Source organism: Marmota flaviventris, chromosome 1 (genome assembly GCF_047511675.1).
Source record: "Marmota flaviventris isolate mMarFla1 chromosome 1, mMarFla1.hap1, whole genome shotgun sequence".
NCBI lineage: Eukaryota > Metazoa > Chordata > Mammalia > Rodentia > Sciuridae > Marmota > Marmota flaviventris.
Genome location: NC_092498.1, coordinates 24,772,324 through 24,788,048, shown reverse-complemented (window position 1 = coordinate 24,788,048; position 15,725 = coordinate 24,772,324). Strand labels below are relative to the sequence as shown.

Sequence of the window (15,725 nt, the reverse complement as noted above, 5' to 3'; positions counted from 1 at the left end):
ATATTTATGACAAAAGTACTCCAATTCCTTCACTAATACACGTTTATAATTAGGAAGTGTGGTATACCTGAATGCTTCTAGTTCCTTTAGATGCTTATGCTGTGCCTTGAGTGTTGTTTCAAGTTCCAATTCCGTTTGTGCAATTTCATTTTTTAGTTCAGCAACTACCATTTTTTCTGAACTCAGGTGTTCTTGAAGTTCACTTGCTTTGTCTTTCATACTGCTGAGCTCCACTTGCATCTCCAGAATTTGAGACTGCTTCTGCTGCATAGTATATTCCAAAAGTTCTAAAGAAAAAATGATCAATATTTATAATTTAACCTAGTAACTCCTATTTGGTTTATAAATATTTTATTGATAAGAACTGATTTGTAACATAGGAGATAACTGCAAAGCAATCATGAAAGGATTACAGTCCCCAAAGTTTAATACAAATAAACTTTATGCATGTTTTCCTCATAGTGGTAGTGGCCAAGATTTCAGAAGTATTTATGAAAATGATAAAAGTTTAACAACAGGGGCTGGGGTTGTGGCTCAGTGGTAGAGCGCTTGCCTAGCATGCATGAGGCACTGGGTTTTATCCTCAGCACCACATAAATGTAAAAACAAAGATAATGTGTCCACCTAAAACTAAAAAATATAAAAAAATTTCTTTATTTATTAATTTTAGTTGTAGATGGACACAATACATTTATTTATTTATTTTTATGTGGTGCTGGGGATTGAACCCAGTGCCTCACACAGTTAGCCACAACTCCAGCCCTCCAAGAACTTTTGAAAATCACACATAGTACTTGTAGGAGTTATTCATGTATCTATGACTATAATGGTTGGCACTGTTTGCTTCTTTTGTTCAACCTCTCTTTGCAGACAGTCCTTAGGAACTTTACTTTTATAACTGTTCCAGAAATAGAAGTCCAAACTCCAGTTGAGATCTTGTTTTTTTCAATAAAAACGAACCAAACCCTCCATAATACACATTTGTTACAATGAAAACAAACTCAAGAATTTAAATCTCGGCCAGGTGTGGTGGTCAAGCCTGTAATCCTAGTGGCGCAGGAGGATCATGAGTTCAAAGCCAGCCTCAGGAATGGTGAGGTGCTAAGCAACTCAGTGAGACTCTGTATTTACATAAAATATAAAAGAGGGCTCAGTGGTTGAGTTCCGTCCCCGAACTAAAATCTTATACATGTTAAGTAAAAACAGGTTACAAAATATGCATCAGGATCCTGTTTTTATGACAGAAAATATACTTATGTACATATGGACATTGAAAAGGTCTGTAGACATATTTACTTGGGTGTTAAATAGTCATTATTTTAGGATTTATGTGACTCAAGATGTGATTTTTACTCTCTTGTTTTTTCTATTCCACCATAAATATGTAACATTACATATTTAATAAGAAAAGTTTTTACTTAAAATTCTAGCAAAGTTCATCAACAGACATTACAATTAGTAAGAATGATATTACAAGAAGGACATAACATTGACTTTAGATGATAATCATGTTAATTTAGCTTTTAAAACTATTTCTTAGGGGTAGAGGTTAATAATTTACACATATAAACATGAATCTACAGAGATACTCATTAAGACTTCAATAGCATTCTATATAAACAATATTAATTACCTCTAAAACTTTTCAATTAAGCCTTTGTCTACAGGGATATGTTTAACTTATTATACCTGTTTTCATGTTAACATGATTCAGCTTTTCAATGACAAATTTTGAGCTTGTGTGGTGATTTTAAAGTCTGCAAAAGCACAGGTGTTTCTATCATCACTACATGAAACAGTTACTAAAGATGCATGTGTCCTCAATAGATGAGAATTTAATAATGATTTCCATTTACAGTTAAATTATATAGACTTTTATCAGAAAGTGGGGAAAAGATCCAAGCAAGCATATCACAAAAACAATAATCCAAATAGTTGATAATCATATGAAAAAGCACTAAGCCACTTGAATAATTAAAATCAATTAAAACTACAATTATGTACTGCACGCCAAACGGATTGGCAGCAAAGGTCTAACAATACTGGAAAGTTGGCAAAGTTGTATATAACACAACTCTCATATACTGCTAGTGCATGCACAAATTGACAAAACTACATTTTTTAAAAAAGATTTATTTTTTAGTTGTAGTTGGACACAATATCTTTATTTTATTTATTTTTATGTGGTGCTGAGGATCAAACCCAGGGCCTCCAATATGCTAGGTGAGTACTCTACCTGTGAGCCCCAACCGCAGCCCCTAACAAAACTACTCTTTTAAAATCGTTTGGTGTTCTCTAATAAATTTAAAGATATGAATTCTATGACCCAGCAATTTCACTCCTAGAAAGACATAAGTACAATTGCATCAGAAACACTTTGCAACAGTGTCCACAACAGCAATGACTCTAATAGCTAAAAAGCAGAAACAATCCAAATCTAATCAACCACAGAATGAAATATAAGTTGTAGAATATCCAAACAAGAGAATTCTGCATGGTAACAAAAATGAACTATAGATAAATGCAGTAAGTTGGGATAATTCAGGAAGGTGACAGAAGACATAAAATATACAGATAAAGTTCAAAAATAGAAAAACTTTAAACATATATGATTTTGGAATATATAAATTAGTAATAAAACTAAAGAAAAATCAGGATAACCTCTAAGTTGCTAAAGAGGGGGCTTCAGAATGTTCTACTTCTTAACACAAGCAATGTCTCCTCCATAGACATTCATATAATAATGTCATACTGGGGCTGGAGTTATGTCTCAGCAGTAGAGTGCTCGCCTATCATGTGTGAGGCCCTGGGTTCAATCCTCAGCACCACATAAAAATAAATAAATTTTTTTAAAAAAAGGTATTAAGTCCAACAACAACTAAAAAATAAATATTAAAAAAATTTAAAAAAATGTCATACTGAAGAGTTGAACTGTTCACTTTTCTGTATGTTGTTATAGTTAAATTTTTAAAAAGAGGGATTAAAAAAGAAATGGCTACTTTCATTATGGATTTCCTTTTCCTTTAGGTAGTTATCCTCTAGTATGTAAAACACCTTTCTTAATGTACAGCTTTAAGAGAGTTCAACATCTCTAGCAATTAGAGAAATGCAAATCAAAACTATTCTAAGATTTCATCTCACTCCTGTCAGAATGGCAATCAATCATCAAGAATAGGCAACAACAAATGTTGGTGAGGATGTGGTGGAAAAGGCATACTCATACATTGCTGGAGGGACTGCAAATTGGTGCAACCACTATGGAAAGCAGTTTGGAGATTCCTCAGAAAACTGGGAATGGAACCACCCTTTGACCCAGCTATCCCATTCCTTGGTTTATATACCCAAAGGACTTAAAATCAGCATACTATAGTGATGCAGCTGTATCAATGTTTATAGCAGTTCAATTCACAATAGCTTATCAATGGAACCAACGTAGGTGTCAATCAACAGATGAATGGATAAAGAAAATGTGGTATATATACTCAATGGAATATTACTCAGAGCTTTAAAGGAGAGTGAAATTACGGCATTTGCCAGAAAATGGTTGGAGTAGGAGAATATCATGGTAAGCAAAATAAGCCAATCCCATAAAACTAAAGGCCAAATGTTTTCTCTAATTTGTGAATGCTAATTCACAATAAGGTGGGGGGTAGTAGGGAAGAATAGGGTTACCTCAGATTAGGTAGAGGGAAGTGATGGGAGAAGAGGGGAGGGAATGTAGGGATAGGAAAGATAGTAGAATGAAACAGATATTATTACTGTATGTATATATGTGACTACATGACCAATATGATTCTTCAACATGTATACTCAGAAAAATGAGACATTATATCCCATCTATTCATGATATATCAAAGTGCATAAATGCATTCTACTGTCATGTATAACTAATCAAAACAAACAAACAAAAAAAGAGACCATGAAATTAATTTGTTTAACTTGGTCAAGGTAAGGCTACTGTATTTAAAATTAGATACAGTTGTTTAAAATCAATTTGACAATCCTCTAGCCACTACAGTAATTAATATAATTAATGTTATGAAAATGAGAAATCAATACCACTAAAAGGAAATGTTTTAACTGAGTAATAATAATGTAAAGTGAAATATTTTCACCCATTTGTGTAATTATATGAGTCTGTTTTGTAACATACCTAGGTTTGGTTTATCATTTTCTTGTTCTCTTTTCAAGGTCATTTTCTTGTCATTAATTTGAGCACGTAGTACTTCAATTTCAGATAATAAGCTTCTTCTGTCTATTTTTTGGAGATATTCCATAGCTGCTCGATATTCAATACCCTTTTTGTAACAAAGGAAAAGAAAAAATCAAGTGAAGAGAGTTGTAAAGATAATAAAATTAACAACCAGAAGTCTGAAGAATAAATGAACTACACATGCTAAAGTTTTTTTCTTTTAAAAATTTCATTATTTTTGTCTAAAATGTGGGAGGATTTCTTGCAGATAGATGCTTCTTTACCTCTAAATACTGTAGTGTACTTCCTAAAAATAAGAGCATTCTTTTACATAACTGCAGTATAATGATCAAAAGAGTAATTAACTTATCATAATATTATCTGGTATAGAGAGTTTTTTCAAATTTTGCCAAAAGTTCTTTAAGAAAAAAAAAGTGATTCATAAGTATTCCTTTGTCTTTCGTGATCTGAAATTTTTTGAAGAGTACAGACAGGTTATTTTGTTGCATGTACATTAATTTAAAAAAACTTTTTTGGACTAATGTAAGTCAAAGTACTTGAGGGGTTCAGCCAGCTTTCCCCAATAATAGCTTATATAATCAGAGCACATTATCAAAACTAAGAAACTGACATGGATAAAATTCTATTTAAACTACAGGTTTTAATAAAATTTCATTTGTTTACATGTACTCATTTTTTCTCTTGGCATACAGTACTATGAAATTTCATCACTTGAACAGGTTCATATATATGTACCACAATAAGGGTAAAAATTATTTCAATCACCACAGAGACTACTCTGTAGTCCTACCCTCTTCTCCCTAACCCTAACTTCTGGCAACTACTGATGTGTTCTCTATCACTATAATTTTGTCATTTTTAGAAGTTACATAACACACAGGAAGTTTAGGGTATTGATTGTTCCTTTTTTAATTGTTGAATAGTATTTCATTGTATGAATATATCACAGTTTCTCCATCTATTCACTTACTGCAGGACATCTGGGTTGTTTCAAGTACTTGGTTATTACAAAGAAAATTACTGTGAACATTCATAAATAGGTTCATAAATAGACACCAGTTTTCATTTCTGTTGATTAAATATCTACACGTGTGACTGCTAGGCTGTGTAACAGATGTACGTTTACCTTTACAAGACACTGCCAGATTTAGTTTCCAGAGTAGCAGTCCTGCTTTACACTGCCTACCAGCAATGTATGTGACATGAAGTTTCTCTCCCTCTTTACCAGCATTTGGTGGTGTCACTATTTTTTATTTTGCCCAGTCTAATAGATGCATGGTGGCCTCAGTTGGTTTTGGTCTCATATTTTCCCAAGTGGATTCTGATTATGCATTTCATAGAAGTATTAGGAAGTACTCGATGTCTTTTTTTCCCCATTACTGGTAATATTGATTCTGATCATTTGGGTGGGGCTTGCAAGGTTTCTCCAGTGTAAAGTTACTGTTTTTCCTTTTGTAGTTTACTTTTCTTATCAACTTTTTCACATTAGTTTTAGCATCCACTGTTGATTATTGCTGAATTGATCATTACTATATTGTTGAATAAAGTATGATCTTATAATTCCTTTGTTCCTTCTACATTTAATAGCTGGCATTCAACTGTGATAATATATATCCATCTACATGAGCTCATGAATTCTTATTTTAGTCTTAACTTTAAAATCTGTCACTTTCATTTTGTTTGATCTTTTAATTTTCTAACTTTGGCCAGTGAGGGAACCTTCAACAGGCTTCTGTGACCTTCTGACATATTCCCTTATTTCTTTGAATAATTCTTTACATGCTGGCAAAATGAGGGATTCCAGGTTTACCTTATTGTCTTCCTACTCTATTCTTGGAATCATCAGATGCAAAAGGATTCCTAATTCTTTTTAATGGATAACGTATTTAAAAAACCAAGTCCTGGGTACTAAGTATTGTGAGAAGATTAAAAATTTTTTTTTTTGTTTTAGTTGTAGTTGGACACAAAACCTTTAATTAATTTATTTATTTATATGTGGTGCTAAGGATCTAACCCAGCACTGTACACTGAGTTGCAACCCCAGCCCTACTGATTTGATTCTGTTGTAGGTCTTTTCAGGTATTCTATTTCTTCCAGCATGAATTTTGATAAGTGATTTTTTAAAAAAATTTCACCTCAATTTTTTTATTTGTATAAATAAAATAATTTATAATATTTTGTTATTTTATTTGTTACATGTTTAATTATGATCTCATCTTCATTTATAACATTTAAAAATCATAATGAATTCTCCAGAAAAGATTTTCTTATTTAGCATTTTCAAGGAACCAATTTTTAATGTTTTATCCTCTATATTGTACTGGTTATACATTTCATTAATGTTTTTTACTTTATTGTAGTTAATCCTCATTATTAATGGATCCTGTGTTTTCAGATTTGTCTACTTGATAAAAAGTTTTTGTAACCCTCAAATCAATACTTGTATTGCTTTGTCAGACATAGTTAGAGTAGTAAAAAATTTAAATTTCCTCATGCACATGTTCCTGGCTGAGTTAAACAAGGGCATACTCTACCTTTGTATTTTAGCTCTCATATTGTACACAAATGTCCTGTTTAGTAACTTGTTTTTCCATATTGTGCTTTGTATTTGTGATTTCGTGGTTTTAAATGGCCCACAAGTGAAGGGCTTGGTGTTCCTAAGTGCAAGAAATCTGTGGCATGCTTTAAGGAGAAAAGTGTGTTAGATAAGCTTCTGTATGATTGCTCTTGGCCGCATTAAACATTAATGAATAATATACAACACAGAAGGTATCTTTTTTCTTTTTTTAATGGCACTGAGTACTGAGCCCAGGGCCAAGAGTATGCTAGGCAAGCATTCTACCACTGAGATACATCTCTTCTCCCCTCCCCATATAAGATTTCTTTAAACAGAACCACACAGAAAATAAGATCATGTATTGACTGGTTGATGAAAATATTGTGATTGAGGCTTACAGTAACCTATTCCTGTATTTCCTGTGGGAAATATAACTACTGCAAATAATGATAAGTGACTGTATCTTATTCCTTCTCTTTTCTTTAGGTTTTACTCCTCTTTCTAACTTTCCAAGTTTGAGGACTATCTCATTAATTTTAAGTTTTTCTTACTTTCTAATATAAGACAAAAGGTAATGTTCTTCTCCTAAATACTCTTAGTGGCCCCTGTTAAAAATGCTAATCTTCATACTTAAATTAAGACTCTAAAACAAATCAGCAACTGATTTTCTTATTACTATTAAAAATAGTATTCTTTAAAATAAAATTTTGTTTTGATACCTGTTCTTGTATTCGCTGTTCCAAACACTTTAATAATCCAACTGCATCTTTAGTGCCTAGAGCTGTCAGTTCAGTCTGAAATGCAGCCAGCAAAACATTGTGCTCCTTTAAGAAAACATGTTGGAGAGCAAGTAGAAATTCCCCTCGCCAGTCCGGGAGGCTCTCATGAGATTGAGAATTATCACAAACCTAGCAGAGTACGAATAACAAAAGTTAGGTTTCAAATAAGCATGTTTTAAAAACATTCTACTAACCAAAATAGGTATTTAAAAGAACGCATGTATTTTTGAGTCTGAAAATACATACAATAATTTATGTGAAAATTCATATAAAAAAGAATTTAATTTACAAAGTTCATTATTGTCATTAAAAATAACAATGCTACATAGAATATAACATTCTTTGGGTACCTCAGATTCCCTTTGCACTTGTATTTTGGTAATTAATTCCTTAAGAGATGAGATGATATTAAGGTAAGCTCTTCTCTCTTTTAGCCAAAATTCTGAAACCTGTTGAATAGAATGATCTTCTCTATCACCACATGGTGACTCAGTGAGAGAAAGCACCTGCATGCACTCATTATAAACAGCTCTCAGTAATCCCTAGAAACCAAAATCCAAAAGCCAAAGTTATGACAACTTCTCCAAATACTGAAAAAATGAGAGCTACAAAGACAAATAAATATTAAGCAATATAGCATTATGAAGCAAAATAGATTTAGAAAAGCAACCGCAGAAAAGAAATTCCAGGCACCTTTACTAAATGCCTTCTTCCTGTGGAGAGCTAAGTCAATTGCAATAGATGGTCTATGATTTCCATAGCTTTCATCTCTAAGTTCCTTCAGTTTAGCTAATGTACTCTTCCTAGATTTAATGATTAGCCATTGATTTGACCAAAAGAAATACTGTGGGAAAAACTTCCATTCCTTGAGACTGCTTTTATAATTTTGGCAAACAAAAACACCAGTAATAAAAATTATTTTTTTAAATCTTCATAACATAATTATTTAATATATTGTATTTTATTATTTGTGGAATATGGAAATAAAATGAAATAGATTCTCATGGATTTTTTTTTTCTTTTAAGTCATTTATTTTAGCCTGTTTTCATTTGAAGCATGAGGTGAGTGCTACCCTTTGCTTCTATTTGATGGGGTGGACTGTACTAGACATTGTTTGAGCAACCAGGGATGGTACTTCCAACATCCTTTTTCCTCAATATCTAGTTAACAGAGAATTGACAAAAAGATCTGGTCACTAATCCTGGAAGAAAGGAGGGAGTGGAGGGCAGAATATTTTCTCCTTCTCTCTCCCCCTTCCTTCGATCTTTCTTGCTATACAGTTTTTTCAGAGATCCAGTATATAACTTTAAATAAACTACTATGTTCAACATAGAAATTATACTGGCTAAGTTTACTAAAATATATTATGTTTCAGTAACATTTATCTTTTAGTACCTTTATTTTCTTTGGAAATGATTGTGTTAAATTTTCACCTTCTTCTCCTCGTCCTTCTGATGCTGTGTCAAATCCCTGATTTTGCGTAAGATAAACTCCCTGACTCCAGTCTGATCCAGAATCTAAAATAAAGAAAACAATCATTTTGTCATTTTTTAATGCAGAGTAATACTCCATTGTGTATAAATGCAACAATAAAAAATTAAAAAAAAAAAAGAAAACAATCATTTGTTGTTAAACAAACAAACAAAAATAAAAAACATACCCTTCTCCAAACAAAAATAACATGTTTTAATCAAATACTATAAACATTCCAGAATTTTATATAACTTACCACTGGAATAGATTCCTCTAGTTTGGTAAGCATTAGAATACGTTATTTCAGGAATCAAGGATCCCTAATTAGAAAAAAGAAACAACATACATAAATATTTTTGTTTTAATAAAAACAGAACCCAATGAACTATTTTGCTGTTATAATGCTGTAAAAAGGAAAAGGAAAGAAAAAGAAAAAACTCAATCTAAGCATACTTGAAATGAAACTATCTTATGATTTATAACAATTTTTTCCTTATGGATATTACCATAGTAAGAAGAGATAGTTATTATTTAAGGAACCATAACAAGTTGCAAATTTACATAAGAACTCTATTATCTAGTACAATGGGGAGACTTAAATTCTAATAGTATAAAGAAGAGATATTTCCCAAATTTCTTTTAAAATTTTTGCTTAAAAACAGATTGTTGACAACAGTGGAAACTCCCCCCACACGACAACAACAAAATAAATACCTCTTTAAAAGATCTCAGACACTGTATCACTGCCTTCAATGTACCACACTCCTCTGTCAGTAACTCAACAGCAACATAATGTTCCCTCTTTAAAGTTTGAGTTTCTGAAATATGTCTGGATTCCATATCCAAAATTTCAGCGGCATGAAGTTCTTGTATGCGTTCAATTATTTCAGTAAATTGCCTAATTATTTCAGAGACTTTTTCTGAGGAACAGCTAGTCTGTACATGAATTTGAATTCCTGCATTTTTAACAAGAATTTGTGGAGTCTGGTTGCTCATGTTGACCTTGAGTATTTGGTCCGTTTGGGATGCAGTGTTTTTACCTACTTCAACAGGAAGTGGCTCTAAGCAGATGTTTCTGTTTGTTAGTACTTCAGACTTATCCTCTTTTATTAAGAAGTGGGATAATTTCTTTTTTTCCTCACCAAGCTGATTCTTAACTTGGCTTAAATCTCTCTGAAGAGATGCCATATTTGTCTCTTTTACCTAAAACACAGATGAATTAAGTTGAAAATCTTGCACATCAAATGAAGAACTTACAGAGGAGAGGGAAAGAGTATAATTTCATTTATATGTTCACTTGCCTCAGAATAATAGGAAAAACACTTTGGAAATTGTAATACATATATACTTTCGCATGTATGTATGGTCACAGGTTACTACAAAATTGAAATAATTTTATTAGCCTTTACTTTTGTTTCTCAGGGGATTTAAGTTCTCTTTAACAGCAGTTTTTCGCTTCCTTTGCTAAAAGACTAGAGATTAAAAGCATTCTTCTAATATAAAGATTCCTAGCAAAACAAGCAAGGAGATGGTGAATAGATTTATAACAATGGAATTTTTCAAAAAGACTTGTAAATTTAGTTTTTAAGTTATGGCTCTGGACTTGTTTCTATAAGACATTTTGAAAGGGAATTAAGATGGGTAGAAATGAATGAATTAGGAGTTATGTTACTTGTCTTACCAAAAGCTCTTTTTGAAGTTTTTCTGTCCTTTCTTTGAAAGTGGCAAGTTCTTCTTTGGTAGCCACTAACTCGATTTTAAGAGCCTCAAGTTCTTCAAAAAATCCACTTTCTCCACGGGCATTTATTAACTCAGTAGCTGTCTGGATACAGTAGAAAACATAAGAAATACATCATTTAAAAAAAAAAAAAAAAAAGCTAAGTTCAAAGCATTTACACATTCTAATGAAGCTTTTCCAAGACTAACTGCCTAGGGGTTTTAGTGATAAATGCTCTTTCAACAAACAGTGAAACATTTTAAGAACCATCATTTTGTATTCTTAAGGAAATAAGAAAGATTTTCTGGGAATGAAAGACAAATCATGCCATTAATATATATAACATTTATAAATTATTGATAAAAATATTCTTTGTGCCACTCAAAAGTTTCATATTTATATTACTTTCCTCAAAAGATATGAGCTCAAAGATAATTATTATAAGTTATACCTAAAAAGTTATATTAATATTTTAATAATTATTACCTACAGAAATATGCAATTCCAATGAGCTAGGAAGAAAAAGTATAGTGAATGAAATTATTATCCTTTGCCAATATAAATTAAGTAGACATAAAATCCCAATGTATCAATTAATCTTCTGGGGCAGATAAGACTCAACTTCTGGTACTTGAAATTGTAAGTTTATTAAGTGAGGGAACTTGAAGGAAAAAAATCTTTGTCATGTCTGTCATACACTAAGAAATAATTGCAATTTCTGATCTTTATGTAAGTAGACTTAGGTCAGTTACAAATTTTTCCTAAGAAGAATAAAATCTATTATGAGGCATAAAATTTGCCAAGCTAATAACTTGTTACTCATATGTTAATTTCATATGAATGTTTTGATATTTTTATAATTGTATCTCACCTACATAACTTTCACAGATTTTATGCCAAAATTATTTTTGCAAAAGTGTGGTATGACCATTTTATGAAGCTCTCCCCCCAACCAAAAAAAAAATTGTGCTGGAATTAATTAAAAATCATCTATTACTATTAATAAACTGTCTTTGGTGCAAGATTAGAATGTATAGAATACTTATGAATATACATTACTGTGGTGGTGATGATTATGGGGTGCACTATGATACTTAAAAGAGATGATGACATAACATACTTAGTAGAGGTACATTAAGGGAGAAAATATTCACAGAAATTCTAGAGGACATTTGCTAAATTTAATGTTTGAAAATCACAAAATATATATGGGCCCATTATTCTAGTGATAATAAAATGACCCTATAGTGTTAAATTTAATCTGGTCTCTATACCTTGAGTTTCTGTGTAAGAAACTGCAATGTAACTTGGTAGGAAAACAAATGAACAGAGTATAATCAACTACTAAGTCTCAGCCAATGATAGTAGGCAACTATGTTTCAGCCAATCATAGGCAATCAACCAATCAAATCACATCCAAACAAGGTCTAGCCATGACCAATCAAGCAATTTCTGAATTTTATTTGTGAGTTCTGCCTCTAAATACCACCCACTGTTGCACAGTGAAACTGTTTCAATCTCTTCTGGTTCTGAGTGTTGCACAATGCATGTAGCACTTTTTGCTCAAACAAACTCTTTAGTTTGTCTAAAGTTCTTTAAGAACAATATGATTTTTTTAAATAAAATCCCATTATGTATAAATTGGTAGGTGTCAGCAGAACTGTTTGACTTAGTAAATTACCAATCAGCTTAATAAGCAAAGGAAAAAAAAAAAAAAAGAGTTTCTTAGGGTATTTATGTGAAAAACTCAAATATAAAACTAACCTTGAGAACAAAATCTCCATGAGGGCTTCTTTTCCTTTCTTTTCCTTCTATTTTTTTCTCACTGTCCTCCAATAACTTCTGCAGTTCTATCAGCTTCTTTTCTTTTTCCAAAGCATTTTTCTCTGCAGTTTCCACTTGTTCTTTTTCTGAAATCAAAGTAGTATGCATTTCAATCACTTGTCTTTCTAAGTCTGATATTCTCAAGGTTAATGCAGACATATCTGACTCCATCTTGTTTTCTGTTATTTGATTTAAATTCTGCATATTTTCCTTTTCAAGTTCTGATGAAGCTACTCCTTTATCTTGATAGAATTTCACATATTCCTGAACTGCCTCAAGTTGGACTTGACTTACAAGAGCAGCAGCTACTTTCTCCTCAAGTACTTTCTGTAGGTTTACGATCTTCTTCTGAAGCATTTCTGTTTCAGATTGGCCTTGTTCTTTTATGTCTTCTATTTGTTTATAACACTGGATAAGTTCTAAGTCCTTTGCGCTAACAGAGCTCTCAAGCTGTAGCAGTTTTGTTTCCAAATTTCTGGAAACTTTGGTGCTTTCTTCAAAAGATCTGAGATACATCTTGTTCTCAGGGGGTTTAAGAACATCTTCAATATGGATTACTTCCAGTTCGGGTTGGTCTTTGCTGAGATCATCTATAGTCATGCTAACACTTTCGTCTGGTACACTTTGGATTTTTTCCTTATGGTCATGTTCTCTCTTCAAGTTGACTAATTCTTGTGTTAGCTGATCCATTTTAAAATTGGTTTCTTTAAGTATATTTTTTGTGAAGGCCATTTCTTCATTAGTGATTTCTACTTGCTGTTCCAAAGCCAGCTTTTCAGCTATAACCTTTTCCAACTGATGTTTCAAGCTGTCCTCTTGTTCTGAGGGGGAACTGGTATCCACCAACATATTCTGTTCAATATATGACAATTCCTCCTGAAGTTTTTCAATCACTTCATTGAGCTTGTCTGTTTCTTCTTCTCTATTTTTCTTCAAACGTTCTTGACCACTCTTCCGACATTCTATTTGGGCTTCAAGATCCCTTATCAGTTCATTTTTTTCTTCAAAATCCTATTAGTTAATGAAAAAGGGAAACACAGAAAAATATGTATTCATATTTTAAAATTTTGTTTTATTTTAGGGTAAAAACTTAAAGATGATCAGGCACAAAAGCTGTATGCTTGTCAGACACATTATGTTACTTTCAATATAGACCAACACCTCCCTTATCACATCAAACAAAGACCTTATTTAGAACATCATTCTGGAAGTTCTATTAAACATAAGTGGCTTATGCTTTTAGTATTTGATTCTCTATTAGGAAAATGTCAACACTAGTACATTTTATTGGAAAAGATAAAATACTGAATTAAGTCTATAACAGATGGCATCCAAAGCTAATTACTCTATTTAACTATATTAGATTTCAGATAATAACCAATTTTAAATGAGTATACCTTGTTATCTGTTGTAAGTCTAAGTTGTTGATGAAAGTCTCTAATTTGCTCATTTAATCGATCAATTTCTACCTCTTTTTCCTGTATTATTTGAGCAAATTTCCCAAATAGCATATGCTGGTCATGAGTAGAGATAGCCTCAGGATCCTTTATGGCAAATCTCAATTTCTCCATTTCATCCTAGTGACAAAAATAACCATCACAGTTGGATGTATTCATGACATGGCATTTTTCACAACATTGTTTCAATTAAGTCTTATAAAAAATACATTTCCTACAATGTACAAGTAAAAAAAATTAGACATAATGTAGATCAATAATTCTTGAAATATTTTCATAAAAGATCTCAAAAATTTAATTATGAGCAGAAAATAAGTTCCATGCAAATCTATTTGCTTGCTAGTGTTCTTCGAGTGAGTATTATTTAGATCTGGACTTAGTAAATGTTTATTATAACTACATAGGAGGAAAACTTATTATCTCTTTATAGAAAAAAGAATTTTCTAAAATAGTTACCTTGAATAACTTATTTTCTTGTTCAAGTTCCTGTAGACGGGTAGTGGATTCCTTTTTCTGTATTTCCAATTGCATATGTAGTTGCTGAACTTCTTCATTTTTATTTTCAAGCTCATCTCTAAATTGCTCTAGTTGTTCTTCTAAGTTTGTTATCTTTAATATAAAAATTATGAAAAGTAAAGAAAAAAAAACTTTATACAGATGTTTGTCAAGATAGAATTAAGAATGTTCGGGCTGGGGCTGTAGCTCAGTGGTAGAGCGCCTGTCGTGCACATGTGAGGCACTGGGTTCGATCCTCAGTACCACATAAAAATAAAGATATTGTGTCCAACTACAACTAAAAAAAAAATTTAAAAAAAAAGAATGTTGTATTTGCTTTACAAAGTACATATGCTTAATTCATAAGAATAAAGGAAAGTGGTTTTCTAAGCCAGCCATACCTGTATGGTTCCTAGACATGCTCACACTGCACAATCTTTTTTGGTTTGTTTATTTTGTTTTTGTTTTGGCACTGGGGACTGAACCCAAGGGAGCTTTACCATGGAACCACATCCCCCCAGCCCTTTTTTTTCATTTTATAGTTTTTAGATAGAGTCATGCTTAGTAAGTTGCTTGGGGTCTTGCTAAGGTGCTGAGGCTGGCCTCAAACTTGCAATCTTCCTGCCTCAGACTTCTGAGTTGTGGGATTATAGGTGTGTGCCACTGTGCCTGTCACACTGCACATTCTTAAACCATCTTGCCCAAGCAGAAGACACCTTTAAAGAAGGACACCAGGAAACATTTTCTACCATAAGCAGAAAGAGTCACAGAAAGGAGTAGTCCACATGCTAACTCTTATGTTAAATTCAGTTAGAATTAAGTCAGTTGCTATTGAAAAGCTTAGAAAAATTGTAGAATTAATTCAGTTATTCTAGTATCAAATAAAACTAACTTAATATAGTCCCACAAATATCTAATTATAATCCATTGAATGCCCTGGCTGCTTTGTAGTTTGATTAAGCAGATGGAAGCAGAGATACACAATAAGGTCAAGAGATCCTTAGGTCTGAATTGCAGAGTAAGTTAACAAAATAATTTTAGTAGAAAATCAGAGAGCTCTTACTTATAGGAAAACAGAAATTTAATTTTTGAAGATGGATTATTAGTAACAAAAGTAAAATAATCCTCTTAGATGGTTACACACAAAAAATGAACCTGATGACGAATATTAAGAGCTAATTATTGCTCTATTTAAAAAAATGGGTTTGA

The 15,725-nt window shown here is 32.1% G+C and overlaps 1 protein-coding gene across 1 annotated transcript in view; it reads right to left on the bottom strand.

Annotated features, from left to right (window-relative positions):
* The window catches only part of LOC114108465 (A-kinase anchor protein 9), an 86,406-nt gene that overhangs the window by 13,577 nt on the left and 57,104 nt on the right, over nt 1–15,725 (bottom strand). The window contains 11 exon segments of the mRNA XM_071612027.1: nt 68–287; nt 4,154–4,298; nt 7,490–7,678; nt 7,900–8,091; nt 8,946–9,067; nt 9,280–9,343; nt 9,738–10,226; nt 10,705–10,845; nt 12,505–13,575; nt 13,962–14,141; nt 14,478–14,630. Of these exon segments, the coding sequence (XP_071468128.1) occupies nt 68–287; nt 4,154–4,298; nt 7,490–7,678; nt 7,900–8,091; nt 8,946–9,067; nt 9,280–9,343; nt 9,738–10,226; nt 10,705–10,845; nt 12,505–13,575; nt 13,962–14,141; nt 14,478–14,630 (2,966 nt within the window).